Source organism: Anoplolepis gracilipes, chromosome 2 (genome assembly GCF_047496725.1).
Source record: "Anoplolepis gracilipes chromosome 2, ASM4749672v1, whole genome shotgun sequence".
Taxonomy (NCBI): Eukaryota; Metazoa; Arthropoda; class Insecta; order Hymenoptera; family Formicidae; genus Anoplolepis; species Anoplolepis gracilipes.
In genome coordinates this window covers 45,145-63,194 of record NC_132971.1, presented here as the reverse complement: position 1 = coordinate 63,194, position 18,050 = coordinate 45,145, and the positions used below count along the sequence as shown (strand labels likewise).

Genomic DNA, 18,050 nt, shown 5'->3' with positions numbered 1-18,050 from the left:
ATTTTTGATTTTTAAAAATATTTTTTAAAACAAGTTAAATGTAACCGCACCTTCGATTAATACGGTCACACTAACCGATTTTTATTTTATTCACCGGATGAGAGGAGTAAACAATCTCAATCTTTCTGGTAATGAGTTTACTATGATTTAAAACAACGAGCGAGCGGACCGATACCAGCGCGAGTACTTTCGTCGTAAAGACCGGGATATTATTATATCTTAGGTAAAAAGAGACAGAGATCCAACCACTGCTATATGTGTCTCCCTCTAATTTGCGGACACAATGTTCTTTGTTTGAAACAGGGAAGGTTCGCTCCAGTATGTTATAGAGTTCCTCTAATATAGCGCTGCTATATGGGCCCCTGCTGTCCTTGTCTATGTCTATTATCTATGCTATTGTATCAGTTTGCGCATGCGCGACAGACAAGGACAGCAGGAGCCCATATAGCAGCGTTCTCCTTCTATTTCGCTAACGCATCCACTGACGAGCTAGCATAGCACTCCCGTACTCTATATATAATATCTCTATGGTCGAGCGTCAGCATGAAAAGGCACCTTTATACTGGTGGTAGCGACAGTGAGCGTCGGCACCATCGACATATGGAATGGACTGAGCATCGCGATAGCCAAGCGCGCACCCGGTTTAGAGAGAGAGAGAGATACTACGCCTGAGGCCTATGTCTGTCTCTTTTGCTAGTATCTCATTGGTTATTTTGTTCCCTTTGAATTCTGGAAGGGGACAAAATAACCAATGAGATACTAGCAAAAGAGACAGACATAGGCCTCAGGCGTAGTATCTCTCTCTCTCTCTAAACCGGGCGCGCGCTTGGCTATCGCGATGCTCAGTCCATTTTGTATGTCTATGATGATGCCAGAGAGAAACCTTCTCTCTGGTGGTGCTAATCAAAAGAAGAATATTACGCTCAATAGCAAAATTGTTCACTTTTCACGTTTCGTGTAATGTGAAGATCTTAAAGTATACTATACAAACAAAACATATAAAAAAAGAGATATATTTTTCAAAATCAAAATGTAATTTTTCCTTGTTACAGATGATATCAAATCAAACACTTGTAAAAATAGCAAGTTTGGGAGGATTTGTAACAGCAAGTACAGGTTATGCCTTTCATTATCGCGTACAACATAATATTAAAGAAAGTGAGTCTTATAAAGATGTGATTAATATTTTTCGTGCACATAAGAAAGCTGAATCATATCTTGGAGAACCTATAACATTCGGTCGCATCACTTATGGTGATGGGCAGCAAATTCTTGGACAAAAAATAAAGTATAAGTGGTTTAAAGTTTCACTTACAGGTAACAATACTAAGGCAAAGTTATATTATGAGCTAATGTTAGAACATAAAAATGAAAATAAATATGACATATCTAAAATTGAAATTACATTTGATAATATACCTGGAAAAACATTTGTAATAAAAGATAATGAAATATAAATAACAAAAAATTATATTAAAAATATGATTGTTAACAAATTTATTTAATCAGGTAAATTAGTTGAGTAATTTTATAAGAATAGTTATGAATTAAAATATATAAAACTACATAAAAATAATTGTAACGATAGCAAATATATTTATTTAAGATTCAGTTTGTAAAGGTATATCAGTCACACCTTTAGGTACTCTCAAACCACGTCTGGTATATCCCAAAGCTGCTTGAATGATATGTATGGCTGCTTGTATAGTAAGCTTCACATCTTTTGCACAGCCAATTTGTGGATTGACTTCTACTAAATCTATAGCACTTAGTCGGTGCGTTCTATGTATTTCTTCCATAAGATTAATTGCTTCTCTAAGAGACAATCCTCCACGTACTGCAGTTTGTAAACATTTATAATAGAAGAATTAAATTATTATAGAATAAGAACTTGATAACAGAAGTGTGATATATTAATATAATTAGTTACCTGGAGTTCCAGTGCTGGGTGCTTCAAGAGGATCTAATGCATCTATGTCAAAACTAATATGTAAAGATCTTGAGTTATAAGGATCTATCTTATTTAGTGCCATATGTATTACATCATGAATACCTAAAAACATTAATCTTGGTGCATTTTATATTTATTATGCATAATTCATGTGTAATTATTTTATGTGCAAACCATAACGTTCTATATCCTCCATGCCGAAAGCAGTAATACCAAATTTTTCAATTACTAATCTTTCATAGCAATCCACGGATCTCAAACCAATATAAGCTACATTTCTGATAGATAACCTATAAAAACTATATATTAACTATATATTAACCCTTACGATACACACGATAGGTCATTCGTGTCCGATCGATTTCTATCCATTGAAATTTCTTAAAACTTCTAAGCGCGGCCCGCTTCTTATCTCCGTCTTTTTTTCCAAAATGAATTATGGATATTTGTTCCAGAAACTTGAAAGTATTTTTACGAATTTTTACAAATTTTTTGAATCTATTTAAATAAATGAAAAAAACGGTCGGACTTGAAATTCCCATATGTGTATGGATGAGGCATCTAAATGTAGGGTATATTGTAAGAGTTAAGTTTATTCCTTTTAATTCATTTTAGAAAAATATATAATTATAAATTATTTATATACATATATATATATATATATATATATACATATATATATATATATATATATATATATATATAGTTTATATGGTAAATTATACATAAATTTATATAATTATATATTTATATAATAAATTAATATTTATTATATAAATAATAAATATTAGATAATAAATCTCTAAATGTTTGTGCACGTTACTCTTACATTGGCATTTGCCAATCCATGCCTGGTAAATATGGCCAATAGTCAGCTAATTCTGAAGTTAACAACGCTACAGGCATTCCATGTACATTACCGCTCTCACTAGTCTTGTTAGTATTTAAATCTGCATGAGCATCTACCCATATCACTGCTACATCTTGTTTTTCCTGAAAAGTACGTAAGCATATTCAGATTTAATTATTAATTTTTTTCTACATGCATATATTTATTATTTAATACCTTTACATGCCCATCGATAGTACCAATACTCAAGCTGTGATCACCACCGATTGTCAATGCTTGCCTACCATCTCTTAATACTTGTCGAACTTGTTCGGATAAACGACTTGTACAACTTGCTACACAACCCAAATGTGACATATTATTTACATCACTTATATTATTTGCATCGTAGAGTATATCGCCGTAATCTTGCACATCCAACTCTTAAGAAATGAATATAGATTATGTTAATTGTACATATTTAATACATGTTAAATGTACATATACATGTGTCTGTGTGGGTAACGATGAATATATAACATGCTATTGATATATGTTATAGTATACATTTATTATACCTAATGCTTTTAATTCATATATTAAATTTGCTGCTCTGATTGCATCTGGTCCACGAGCCACTCCTTCTTTTTCCTGTTACATTTATTGTTTTTATAATTAATATTTTAATAATTGATGATCTTTGTTATTTCTATTGATATTTTCGTTTAAGAGATAATTCATATGCATATATAAGCAATATAGTAAAGCAGGACTGAAAGTTTTTATTCTTCTATATTATTTACCTGTCCTTTATCAAATGGTACTCCTATTACACCAACTTTTCCACCATAATAACGAATATTTAATTTGCTATATATTGTGCGTGCTTTAATTAATATATTCATTTCGAATTTTATAGTAAAGCAGGACTGAAAGTTTTTATTCTTCTATATTATTTACCTGCCCTTTATCAAATGGTACTCCTATTACACCAACTTTTCCACCATAATAACGAATATTTAATTTGCTATATATTGTGCGTGCTTTAATTAATATATTCATTTCGAATTTTATCTTTTCTTTGTTCCAGAGTAGTTTACAAGTGTATGTACATATAGAAATTATCTAGTTTTTGACCTACAACCTACAGATTTAAGGTCATTCGATAACACAATCGCTCGTTGAGTAATCGTTCGTGATTGGTATATATTTTTATATCTATCCAAATTTTAAAAGCTACACCAATCATGAATAAGTGGCTTACTGAACTTTAAAATGTTTATGTTGATAACAGACAAAATAGTAAGTATGTAAGACTAAAGTCACTATTTTGTGTAAGAACATTAATCGTGTATGTATACTATACAGACAATGAATGTGTTAGAGATAATTTTTATATGTATGTTTTGTCTATATATAAACTATAAATTAATATTACATGACTACATACAGATCAATATTATATAATAAATTATATATAATTATAAATTGATTTAAATATGTAACAATAAGTATGAACTATATATATATATAAATATTAATTAAAATTACCATTATCATTATTAAATTTGATTTTAAGTACACAACGTATTACATATGATAAATTATAACATATGTGTTCATAATAGTAATACCCATTTTGAATATAGAAATAATTTTTTATTTTTAACTTTATTATATGTAAAAATATAAATATTTTGCTTTGTTAATATGCATTTATTAAGTTCCTTACATTAGGCTCTATCGAAATAAGCAACGACAAACAAAATACATGACAGAGTGCACATTACCATTATATATTTTTTAATACGAAAATTATTTTGGACCAAGCATCTGTTCAGGTCTGACCCATTCATCAAACTGTTCCGCCGTTATTCCATGTTTCAATGCAGATTCTCTTAGTGTGAGTTTTTCTTTGTGCGCATACTTAGCAATAGTAGCAGCCTACAAAAAAAATTATAAATATCAATAATTTTGATATATAAAACTTATAAAATAAATCGAATATATAAGGCTCCTAATATTTACAAACAAGTAACTATCAACTTGGCGAATAAGAGCCATACGCGGATGTTAATGTGTAAATTTTTTTAGAAATTAATTAATTTCTCGCCTACATCTCTTTAGGAGGGTAAAGAGGGGTTATAGAATTCTCAAAAAATGAGAATCTATTTTTTGATAAAATACACCAAGTAAAATATGTGCCCTGTGCACGTTTCAATTTTTGTGGAAAGAATTAATTTCTAAAGAAATTTATGCATTAACATTCGCGTATGGCTCTTATTCACCAAGTTGATAGTTACTTGTTTATAAAATAAGTCTCTTCTCTCTTATTTCATTCTAAAAGAAATGTGCATGGATACCTTATCATAACCAATATATGGGTTTAATGCTGTGACAAGCATCAAACTTTCATTCACATTCTTCTGTATTCTCTCAAGATTGGGAATAATGTCTACAATGCAGTTCTTTGCAAACGATGAGCAAGCATCACCTAATAATCTTGCAGACCTCAAAGCGTTGGCAACCATAATCGGTTTAAAAACATTAAGTTCAAAATGACCATTACTGCCACCAACAGTTATTGCCACATTATTACCCATTACTTGACTGCATACCATAGTTATCGATTCGCATTGTGTAGGATTTACTTTTCCAGGCATAATAGAACTTCCAGGTTCGTTTTCTGGAAGAGATAATTCTCCTAAACCGCATCTAGGTCCACTTCCCAGAAATCTAATATCATTTGCGATCTATGCAAATTATACACAAAAAAGATATTGGTAAAATATAAGTGGTTAAAAGAAACCTATTTTTTACATATTTTTTTTACATAGATTTTATACAGGGTGAGGAAAAAGCGTGGAAACCCTAAAAAAATCTCGAAAAATATAAATTTTACAGAAAAAAAATTTAAAGCAAGATCGAGAAGGGATAAATCCATCTAAGCAAGATCTATTCATTTTTTCCATTTATTTCATATTTTATGTTTAAAAAATGGTCTGACAAACCTTAAAATATCTCAGGAAATTCTTAACCAAAAGAAGTTTTATTATAGTGTTTTGGAAAGCTTTCAAGGTAAGCTACAAGATGCAATTAAAAATAGGGTGTTCCATTTAAGAAATTGAAAGTGATCTTCGCGTGACCTTCGAGCAATCAAATCAATGACCATTTTATGTCCTCGAAACCATACAACTTTTCTAAAACTGTCTAAAACATTTTTCTATAAAACTTATATTTTTCAGAGTTTCCATACTTTCTCCTCACTCTGTATAATACTTTTATATATAAGTATACCTTCATAAGAGAAACAGCCACTGTATTAAAAGCACCATGTACTTCAACAATCGCATCATGTGCAGCCAGAGCTTCAAATTTATTTGGTGCAGGAATAAATGGTAAATCAGTCAGTTGTGCAACTTTTGCAACTATCTTTTCTACAGCGTCCTTTCGCGCATTTAATCCTGTTCCGACTGCTGTGCCACCAAGAGCCAATTGATATAATCTTGGAAGTGTATCTTTTATTCTTTCAATACCATATTTAATCTGTGTGGTATATCCTGTGTGAGACAATATGCAATATTTTAAATATTTCATATCAAAATATGTATAAGTTATCTTATGACAAAAAATAAAAAAAATTATATATATATATATATACCTGAAAATTCTTGACCCAATGTTAATGGAACTGCATCTTGGGTATGAGTTCTACCAATTTTTATAATATCTTTCCATTCTTCCGCCTTGTCACTTAATGCTTTGTGCAATTTTTCCAAGCCTGGGATTAACACTTTATGAATTTCTAAAGCAACAGCTACATGCATAGCTGATGGAAATGTGTCATTGCTACTTTGTGACATATTAACATGATCATTTGGATGTACAGGTTTTTTTGAACCAAGTTCCCCACCAAGTATTTCAATTGCACGATTGGCAATTACCTAAGCATTTTTAGTTATTTCTATTAATAAAAGTAATATTGTAAATATTACATATATAATTTAATATAATATTGAAATGTTTATATATACAGTGTGTTAGTGTGTGTATGTGTATAATTTAACCTCATTGACATTCATGTGGGTTTGTGTACCAGATCCAGTTTGCCAAATAATTAAGGGAAAATGATCATTATATAATTTTCCACTTATCACATCATCCGCAGCTCTACTAATAGCATCAGCAACTTTAGGATCCAAATATCCACATTCTTTATTCACTTCTGCAGCAGCTTTTTTTAATATACCCAGAGCAACTATTACTCCATACTGTAAAAATAATGCAGTATTATTTAAAAAAAAAACTTTTATTAAAAAATTTAAAAAATAAATCAGATAAATTTATAGCATCATGTCTTACAGGCATACGTTCAAATGTATCACCAATTGGAAAATTCATTAATGCTCGAAGAGTTTGTGCACCATAATACTTGTCCTTTGGAACTTTTAATTCTCCGAATGTATCTCTTTCTATTCTGTAACCTACTTGTCCTTGCTCCTACAGTATATACAAAACATATGATTACACATATTTCTAACATGAACATACGCATATATACATAGTTCTATAAATACATTGATGTTAATAATATTTTCATACAAGCATCTTTACTATTAGCAAGATAAATTATTATTATAACTGTATATAGTTTATTTATAATTACAGCAGTAGATAGTAGATAATATAAAAGATTGTGAAATATAAATATATATAGAATAACTAATATATTATAATATATTCATAGAAAATATAGAAGGAAAAATAGATATCTGTTATTTCTACAAAATGATAAACAGACATGTTATTTGTATATACAAGCCATCAAATAACTTGAAACAGTTCATTTTTATGATCAATTAATTTTCACCTTTTATAAAATAAAACTAAATGATTATATATTTACTTCAAAAACTTTTAACTAAAATAATGTATAAATTGAATATTTATAATAAATATAAATATAAATATATATATATATATATATATATATATATATATATATATATACATACAAATATTAGTTTTATATATATATATATATAAAACTGAGGTATTATGTAAAACTGAGTCACACATTACAAACGTTAACCTTTAATTTTTTTCTATAAATAAGAAATGAGTTATACATAGTTAACTCTCTTTTTTATAAAAAATGTCCTATTATATAAAATAAAAACTTTTTTGACATTAAAACAGCTTTATACCTTACTGTTCATTGTAACCGTCGAAGTAGATATATATAATTTTACAGGTGAAGAAATTTTAGTAGTGACCAACTTCTTCAATTGGCGCAAGCTGTGATTGGAGAAACGACACTTAAATATGTTGAATGTCATTTTTTTTTAACAATTACACAACACTATTTTGCAGATAATATCAAAATCTCGAAATAGAGAAAAACTTAAGAGCAGCTATGCGCGGCGTTTTTTATCAGTGAGCTCCTTAGTCATAGAGTTGATATTAATGGAGGCTGGAGAAGTCACTCACAGTTTAAGCTGATTTAAGGGTCGACACATAAACTTAGTTTACACCGAGCACTTGATACGCGTACTAAGTACTATAGCCAATCATGACCAGTCTTCTAAAGAATTGAATGGCTGTGATTGGCCAGTAGTATTTAGTACGCGTATCAAAGTATGTCGGTGTAAACTAAGTCGTAGAGATTATACCGTAGAGAGTCGGACCTCTAAAGGCCAGTCTGCAATGGCAGTAAGCGATACAGAGTAAGGAGTAAGAAGTAACAACTGACGAATTAAAAGCCGGGAGTAACGAAATGGGCAAATCCCATTTCATACTCCTTACTTCTTACTCCTTACTCTGTACCGCTTACTGCCATTATAGACCGACCTTAAAGCCTCGTCTACAATGGCCGTAGAACGTAAGGTCGCAAGCAAATTGACCAATGACAGTCAAGCAGTCATTTTCGAAAATGCTTGACTGTCATTGGTCAATTTGCTTGCGACCTTACGTTCTACGGCCATTGTAGATGATCCATAAGAGGTTCGACTGTATAGAAGTCTGTGGAACAGACATACACCAACACATTGAATGAGAATTTATTTCTCAATGTTGGTGACAGTGACGCTGGAATTTTCTCGCCGGTTCTGTCGAACCTTAAGGCCGGGTCTACAATAGCTGTAGTAAGCCTTAAGTCGTAAAAGATGAACCAATCATATTGATTATTCTTCTCTAAAGTCAATTGTAATTGGTTAATTTCTTACAACTTAAGACTTATTAGATCTATTGTAGACCCGGCTTAAGCCCGTATCAGACTACGCATTGAAAATTGAAGATTAAAGATTAAAGATTAGAATTTGACTAATCAAAGGGAACTAAAATTGTTTTGTCTTAATTTGTCAAACTTCAATCTTCAATCTTTAATTTCAATTTTTAATGCATAATGCGTCGTCTGATACAAGCTTTAAGATCGTTTTAAGATCCCGTTCAACCAATGAAGTGGCTGCATGGTATCATTTTATTGGTTGAATGGGATCTTGAGACAACCTTAAATATAAGCTCAGACTATGAATACCGGCCTTAAATATAAGAACGGACTATAAATAGCGGTCTCAGCTTTTTTTCTGATATAACTATAAGTTTTTTAATCTATATGATAAAATTTTATTTTGTTAAACCTGTATTATAGAAAAAAAATGTTCTAATTTAAAATATGTAAATTAAATATATTTATAAATTAGAGAGAAAAATGCAATAATTGACATTCATTTAGATCTAGATTGTATATATCGATGACAGAACAATTATCATGCATGCAAAATAACATTTGTAAAATTTAATGAAATCGGAATTTGGAGTATCTTATAATATCGAACGCCTGTTCTGTTCTTAAGATATTATTCGGTAAAGAAAAGTGGTGAAATTAGTAAATTATAGTTACTGCGTTTAAAGGTAATGTGTGAATTATAAACTATTAATTATTAGGACATCAATCAAGCCACATTGACACGTGCCGAGACTCGAACCGAGTCGAGTCGAACCGAGCCGAATCAAACCGCCATTCCAGTGAATTACGTACTGGAGTATGATTTTCAGAAATTATAGACATAAAAGAATAGCAAAAAACGATGAATGATATAATAGTTCTTCAACACAAGAGAGAGCATCAGTTAAAGCCTAATCAACGGTAAATATGAAAAATATCATTGACAGCTCTCGCTTATGTACGCTGTAATCGGTGAATAAAGCATCTAACGAAAGGATTATACAGTAGAAAAACAGAAGATTGAGCAATCATATGTATGTATATATATATATATATATATATATATATATATATATATATATATTTATTGAATTCCATGGATATATACCTGTGTCAGTGTTGCAGTAGTTCTTGATATGTAAACAATTTGTTGAACTGCATGTGTTTCATTTGGAATAAAATGGTTTATTATGTAAGCCGCATATGAGAGGAAGGCTATGCTGAGAAAAAAGTACATGAGACTTTCTCGATTTTTTACAACGGATGGTGGTTTTCGAAAATGACTGACTCTGCCTCCTCTACTTTTGTCAGGTAAAAACGTTTCTTCGCTTACTCAAAAATATTCCTACTCATATATTTCATAGGAAAACAACGTATGCCTAACCCTAATTTTATATCATGTGAATGAAGAAAGCGAGCAAGACCAAGAAAAGGGAGATAACATACATAAATATAAATAAATAATATATATATATATATATATATATATATATATATATATATGTATAAAATGGAAACAAAATAAATTTTCTCCTATGATTTATTAATAACAAATTATTATTAACAGATTGTAATTATATTTACTCAATATAATTAACTAATTTTATATGTATAATTAACACAGACTGTAATTATAATAATATATGCCATATGCATAATATATATGTATGTGTGTGTATGTGTGCATAATATGCATGTTACTCAAGTAGCACACTGTGCATATATATATATATATATATATATATATATATATATATGTGCATATTATACACACACATACACACACATAGATATATATGATGCATATGGCATGTAGATAAAAATTTTGTATCTATTATGTTATGTGTAAAAAAAGATATATGATAGTATATCATGACTCTTTTGAAACATTTGATCAAAATGTTTGAAATTTTTATCTTTATATAGTGTAATTACGTTTCTTCTATCATTTAATTGTAACAACAATTATTAATAGTTTATTAGTTATTCTCGAGTTTTTTCTTCAACATACGATGAATTATTTTCTGTATAGTTTTTATAACTGCAATTTTATTTTTTATAGTGACTTGTTATATTTAATAAATTACTAATATATATTCAATATATCTACATAATTTCAATCTTTAAATTTGTTAACATATATGTGTTCTATATTGATATTCTCGAAATTACAATGCTACTGTTTGAAATAATATAACTTGAATTCTACTGTACAATCTACTCGATTCTTTACTGCTATAATCACATAAATGGATTGTATATAGATTTTTCTTTGAATTAATTAAGTTTCAATGTAAAATACTCTATTGTGATAGAAAACATGTATATTAACAGAAAAATATACAGCATTTCTTATATGAATACTCTTAGCTATATTACAATCATAATTACAGTCTGTGTTAATTATACATATAAAATTAGTTAATTATATTGAGTAAATATAATTACAATCTGTTAATAATAATTTGTTATTAATAAATCATAGGAGAAAATTTATTTTGTTTCCATTTTATACATACATATATATATATATATATATGTTTTGTATATTTATATATCGCTATATAAAACATTATGTATATTAAATCAAAATGTCAACTCAATATGATGCATTTGTTTTTTATATTTAAATATGTAATAGCAACAATATATGAGATGCACTTATATTCACGATACAAAGTAGTATATTATTTTTCTTTATATTTAATGAAGAATTGCTTGCTATAATTGCATGTCTTCAAAATATTTATATTTATTGTAATCTTAATTATGGCACAATTTTAATCCTAATAGCTTAATTTTAGCATAATCTAACATTAATTTATTTATATGTAAAATAATTTTAACGGAAAATATTAATTTGTGTACATAATATATGTTGTGTGCATAATATATATAATATAAACTTCCATTTTTATATCTATAATAAGCTAATAATAAACATTCTACATAAAATAATTTCTTTATTATACTAATATTTGTTTTTTTTCTCTATTTCTTAAATTATTTCAAAATTAAGCACTTATTAACTTGAATTTTTTTTATTTTATCAATTTTTGAACAATTCTCTCTTTTTTGGCAAACTTATGAGATATTTTTTTACTCTCTCTTAAAATAAAAATTTTGTAAAATGTTGTAATAATTTATATAAAAAATATTAACCTTTAGAGGACGGGAAGCTAATATTTTGTCTTTGAACTATTTTTACTTTAAATATTTTACATAAGAGTTTTTTTGGTAATTCAAATTCAAATTTTATTTAAAAACTTAAGTTTTTACAGATTACATCTGTTGATGATATACTTATATATATTTTAGTCAATATATATTTTTTGGCTATTTTTCTCATTCGAAACTAAGATAAAGGATGAACTCTTTGATAATTATAATTTTATAATGGTTCTGTGGAACTTTTTTATTTTTGTTACCGTACCGGACGGGAAGCCAATATATTGGTTCTATAAGGGTCGCTTATTTTTCATAGTACAACACTATAATAAAGATATAAAAATTCTTATTTCAAATTATAAAAGTTTACGAAAAAATATGCTCGTCCTCTAAAACTTAAGGAGTACATAAATTTGGTTAAAATTTGTATAATTTCTTTTTGTTAAAATTAGGAAAATTGATTTGAGGATATTTAGACATACAAAGAAGAAATTCTGATTGGAATATATATTTTGCAGAGTAATTAGCAACGTAGTCACTTTTCTGAAATGTGTTGCTCGCACGGCATTTGTGATATTGAACAATGTCTATTGTATACCTACATATGTAATATGGATGATGTTATTGTTTCCTGTAAAAGTATATCAACCTCAAGTATATTGGAGAATCGAGGGCTTATTTTTCCACTGGTTGTTGGCAATGGTATCAATGTGGACTTGGTCTGCAGGTTACGACAGTAAGTGTTAACAATGTACAAATTGTAAAAAAAATAGCTATATTAAACTTAAGGTATAATTATCTTTTTATTCAACAGTAATAGAGCAAGGTGATGACATACAGCAGATTATAAGTGAAAAAACATTAGTTATAGCCAATCATCAGAGTACTGGCGATGTTCCTATATTAATGACAACATTTAATGCCAAACCAAATGTTTTACCCAATTTAATGTGGATAATGGATAGAGTGTTCAAATTTACTAATTTTGGAATAGTTTCTATACTACATCAAGATTTCTTTATTGTATCAGTAAGTATGAAGTTGTTTGTTAAATTCTTGTTTTCTCTCACTGCAGTCATATTGAATATATTAGAAAAATTAAGCAAATCTTTTTTTCTCAAAATATGAAAATTAATTTTTTATATGCCCTCATTTGCATTTGTAAAATATGCAACAGTTAGATTTACGAAAATTATTTTTTGTAGCAACTTGTTATCGGTTTTTTTTTTTTCTAAAAAGTAACTCATTATCATTACTAGTTACTGATTATAAAAAACAATTAGTTACTATTATCATTACTCAAAAAATAATAAGTTGTTACAATTTCCATTACTGTTTTTTAATGTTATTAAACATTTAAAATTTATATTTTTAAATATTCTTTTCTTACACACACACACACACACACACACACACACACACACACACACACACACACATTTAACAAACACAGAGCATTTAAAGTACACAAGTTATTATCTTTGAAAGTACACATTATAGCAAAAATGTTTTAAATAAAAGAGTTGTTTGGTTTGAAGGGAGAAAAAGATAGGGATATTAGTATTACCTTAAGATATTTTATATTTTAATTTGATATAAATTTTACATAAACTATAAAATATTCATTTTTTTATTATCTTATCTCAATATTTTTATACAAAATAAAAAAAAATTAATTAATGTAAAAGAACCACATAGTTTTTACAAAAAAATACTGCAAAAATGTATATTTTTTGAAAAAAATTATAAAAATTTATGTATATGTGTATGTTTCTTTATTGAAAGAATTTATTATACTTTTTATGTGTTTTTTTGGCAAAAAAATCATAGAAATCATGTTGCATATATAGAATCACAAAATAATAAAAATAACTATTAAACTTGTTACCACAAATTTACTTTTTTCATTACAAGTAACTTTCAACTCTGGCAATAACTAGCAATAAAATATTTCAAAACTTATCTTTTTTATTACCCTGCATTGGACTCTCTTTAAATGTATACATAAATAAATCAATATATATTATATATATTCCAATAAAAATAAATATGATAATCAAGATTTATTGCTATTTATTAATGAAACCATTTAAAAAAGAAAGTATTTAGTATACTACATTGATGAATCAGGAATCTGTAGAGTTCACTTCGAGTTCCTTAAATCTAGATATACTACTGCTTTTTTATGATATGATGTGGAAAAGAATTATTTTTCTTTTTCTCTTTATTATTTTCAACTATTATATATTAGATAACTACAGGGCCGTAAACGAAGAGAAGAAAGTTTAAAACAATTAGAGAAACATCTTAAAGATTCTTATATACCACGAGATAGAAAATGGATGGTACTCTTCCCAGAAGGAGGTTTTCTGTGCAAAAGACGAGAAACATCGCAAAAGTACGCTAAAAAAAATAATTTGCCTATTCTTGAAAATGTGACTTTGCCAAGAGTAGGTGCTATGCAGACGATATTTGATACTCTCGGACCAGCATCAAGCAGGAATATGCAGGATCAACAATTAAACAGTCGACCAAGTAAGATTGTATTTTGTATTAAAAATTCTTTTGTATATATTTTGTATATATTAAAATTAATTTATTTATGATACATGAAAACTATACTCATTGTAAAATTATTATAATGCAATATTTTGTATCGATAGGTATGACCGTAGCTAAGCCGGAAATTAGTTGGATTCTTGACATAACAATAGCGTATCCTCAAGGTAAGCCGCTTGACTTACCTACTATTATAACTGGTTCGAGATCTCCGTGTGAGACGGTATTATTCTACCGACTTTTTCCTAGTTCTATGGTAAGTGGATCATTGTGTAATATCATGATTTATTGCTCAAATGTACATGTAATTGCAATATTTACATAATGTGATGTAATTGTTGCAGGTTCCTCGCGAACCAGAACAATTATCCAAATGGTTGTACGACAGATGGGTAGAAAAAGAAGCGCTCTTGGAGCATTTTTATAAATATGGAACATTTCTTGGTACAAAAGGATCAAATAGAAGTGGTTCTAAAGTACATCAGGATCCACTAAGATTCCTAGTCCTTCATTTATTCTTCATAACGTCTAGTTATATTCATTATAGTATGCTTGCATACGTGCTATCTTGCTTTTGGTAAGATATTTTATACATCATGTACAATGATCAATATTTACAAAAGAAAATCACAGAGTAACGAAGTAAGATATCCTTGCCTTAAACAAACACTAATATCTATGAAAACGACTCTAATGAATATGTGCGAATTATCAAACTTAAAGCAAACCCATTGTAAAAATCGCTTGTGACGATTATTTTATTTAAGAGGATGCCGGAGTACATATGTCATTATCGACCAAAATCTAGTCTAACATAACAATATATTTGCTTAATCCCTATAAACGCATAATATTATATAATATTTAAGATATATTCAAGGTATATTTTTAGAAGATGTAATATTCTAAGAATATACCTTAAATATTATATAATATTATGCGCTTATAGGGATATAACAGTTTTGAAGTTTATACACACAAAGTAAGATTATTCTGGATTAAGAATTGCATGAACGAATATTAGTAAACTTGTGGAATTGAGCTTAGAAGCCTAAAGTCTAGTAAAAAATATTTCTATACACAAAAAAAGAAACATTTTCTTACCAGGCTTCTAAGCTCATTTCTACAAGTTTAATATGTATTCCTTCATGCAATCTTAATTTAGGATAACCTTACTTCGTATGTAAACTGCTAAACTTTTATATTAAGGACATGACATCTTGTAGTAGCGACCAAAATCATATATATCTAGTAAAAATATTTCGGTGTTGCATACACACACACACACACACACAACACACACACACACAACACACACATACATACACACACACACACACACACAAAGGATATATCGTATTAAACATATATGAAGTATACCAGGAGATCAATCGTTTTGTGTGTGTGTGTGCGCGTGCGTGCGTGCGTGCGTGTGTGTGTGTGTGTATATATATATATCCATATATATATTATATGCAATACTGGAATGTTTTTTACTAGACTAAGCTCATTTTTAAAAGTTCACAAGTATTTCTTCATTCAATTCTTAATATAAACCTACCTTATTTTGTATGTATAAATTATAAATTATAAAATTTTTATATGAAGTAAATATATTGTTATTTTGTTAATTTTGTTGGGCAGATAAACTTTGGCATCCTCTTAATATATATATACACAACATGCCAACTTTATAAGCTTTAATCTATAGAACATAGATTATAAATATTTAATTATAATAATAATTAAATATTTATAATCTATGTTCTATAGATTAAAGCTTATAAAGTTGGCATGTTTTAAATTTGGTTTCACAAAATATACGTTTTACACTTAGTAAAAATAAATATTGTCAAATAACTCGTCTCTATAATTTTCGTGACTATTACATATCTTCAAAATTATTTTTATCATATCACGTACATTCTTTATACTACACAAAATTATATATTATACACTAATATTAAGTCACACAGTTACTTTCTATAAATTACTGTTATGTTTCCAGAAATTTTTGATTATTAATATACTTTTAGGATGAAATTATTTATAATGATGCGTCAATTTGTAGATTTACAATTTTTGTTTGAATTATATGTATAAGAATGTGATCCAAAGGATTATAAATTTATAAATCGGTATTATCAATGATTTTGATCATATATATACATATAGATGAGATACAAAAATATTGTAAATTTAGATACACGTGCACACAGATACACACACGCGCGCGCGTACACACACACACACACACACACACACACACACACACGGTGCGTGCCTGCGTGTGTACAAAATATGTATACATATACAAAATTAAAAGCTTGTTCTATAATATTAAATGGTATATATAATCTCTTTTATAGAGATGATTATAGAGATGATACTTGCTTCAAATTATTGCAAACGTGTAAACATAGTACTTGAATTATTTATCAATATCAAGCGATTTCACGATTAATTCGCACATTTTATATGCATAATAAATATATCCAATTTTATAGACATAGATAGTCAAGTTTAGGTATATGTGATGATTCACATTAACTTTTTACTATTTTCACTTACGATGTATGCATGTGTTCGCGCATTTATTCGCACATATACCTGGCAGCGTAATAAAAAAAAATAATATACATAGCGTCGCAAATGTTTTATAATGCAAGTTGATTACAGATTAATTAGGCATTCTATATAAAATGTAATTATAATAGGAAGAAGAATTTCTACTGCTGTGCGGGACAGAATCTTTCAAAAAAAGTATCCATTCATTTGTGATATGGTAGCAAAGAAAATATTTTTCAAGAAAAAAATGGTCCATCCTATAAAAATAATTTTTTAACATTACACTAGCAATTTTGTAATAATAAGTTCTAATTCTATTGATATAAATTAAAATTATATAGAAAAATAATGTTTCAAAGTTAAAAATAAAAATAAAGAAAAAAATTATATTGACTATATGTGAAATAGATAGACAAGAGACACATTATTTTTGTCACCAAATACATTGTCCAAAAAATTATATTTTTTTGACCGCAAAAAAACAATTAGTTGGTCTTACATAGTCTTATGAATGAAAGTCCTATAAATTAAATTATTTATCAGATATTTCTGACACATAAATATTTATGTATATATTTTAGAATTTGATTTTGCATATATCGATCTTATGGTAAAATCATAATGTTATATTATTTAATTATAATATAAATCTGATCTATTGATCTATTTAAAGGTTATTGTGATGATGATGTGCATTTAAAATGTGCACTTTTAGGGTCATCTACAATGGCCGTAGAACGTAAGGTCGC

General features: G+C 28.1%; 2 protein-coding genes across 5 annotated transcripts; one reads left to right on the top strand and one right to left on the bottom strand.

Annotated features, from left to right (window-relative positions):
- Positions 1 to 1,482: 1,482 nt before the first annotated feature.
- LOC140663186 (fumarate hydratase, mitochondrial-like) lies at positions 1,483 to 8,282 on the bottom strand. Its single transcript, XM_072887171.1, has 14 exons — positions 7,988 to 8,282; positions 7,143 to 7,280; positions 6,848 to 7,051; positions 6,442 to 6,724; positions 6,078 to 6,340; positions 5,144 to 5,533; positions 4,599 to 4,724; positions 3,741 to 3,905; positions 3,359 to 3,431; positions 3,018 to 3,223; positions 2,781 to 2,944; positions 2,126 to 2,250; positions 1,931 to 2,053; positions 1,483 to 1,837 (listed from the first exon to the last, which is right to left on the bottom strand). Exons 1-14 carry the CDS (start codon positions 8,117 to 8,119, stop codon positions 1,602 to 1,604), a joined length of 2,628 nt encoding a protein of 875 aa, XP_072743272.1. The 5' UTR covers positions 8,120 to 8,282; the 3' UTR covers positions 1,483 to 1,601.
- Positions 8,283 to 9,492: 1,210 nt separating this feature from the next.
- On the top strand, positions 9,493 to 17,695 carry LOC140676038 (acyl-CoA:lysophosphatidylglycerol acyltransferase 1). Of its 4 annotated transcripts, XM_072910663.1 has the most exons (9): positions 9,493 to 9,644; positions 9,726 to 10,040; positions 10,124 to 10,317; positions 12,693 to 12,910; positions 12,989 to 13,203; positions 14,436 to 14,709; positions 14,838 to 14,989; positions 15,078 to 15,310; positions 17,451 to 17,695. In XM_072910663.1, the coding sequence occupies exons 3-9, from the start codon at positions 10,286 to 10,288 to the stop codon at positions 17,512 to 17,514; spliced, it is 1,188 nt and encodes a 395-aa protein (XP_072766764.1). In that variant the 5' UTR covers positions 9,493 to 9,644; positions 9,726 to 10,040; positions 10,124 to 10,285; the 3' UTR covers positions 17,515 to 17,695. The 4 variants fall into 4 exon arrangements, with proteins under 4 accessions (XP_072766764.1, XP_072766765.1, XP_072766763.1 ...); XM_072910664.1 differs by having other exon boundaries at positions 9,497 to 9,927; XM_072910662.1 differs by having other exon boundaries at positions 9,497 to 10,040.
- Positions 17,696 to 18,050: the final 355 nt, after the last annotated feature.

Coding starts and splice junctions, on each gene's coding strand:
- LOC140663186 (XM_072887171.1), bottom strand. CDS start 8,119: ATGACATTCAACATATTTAAGTGTCGTTTCTCCAATCACAGCTTGCGC. Junction 3,432..3,740: donor TACCATTTGATAAAGGGCAG/GTAAATAATATA, acceptor TAAATGTAACAG/GAAAAAGAAGGAGTGGCTCG. Junction 2,945..3,017: donor CTATCGATGGGCATGTAAAG/GTATTAAATAAT, acceptor CGTACTTTTCAG/GAAAAACAAGATGTAGCAGT.
- LOC140676038 (XM_072910663.1), top strand. CDS start 10,286: ATGACTGACTCTGCCTCCTCTACTTTTGTCAG. Junction 10,318..12,692: donor GCCTCCTCTACTTTTGTCAG/GTAAAAACGTTT, acceptor TATATTTTGCAG/AGTAATTAGCAACGTAGTCA. Junction 13,204..14,435: donor AAGATTTCTTTATTGTATCA/GTAAGTATGAAG, acceptor AGATAACTACAG/GGCCGTAAACGAAGAGAAGA.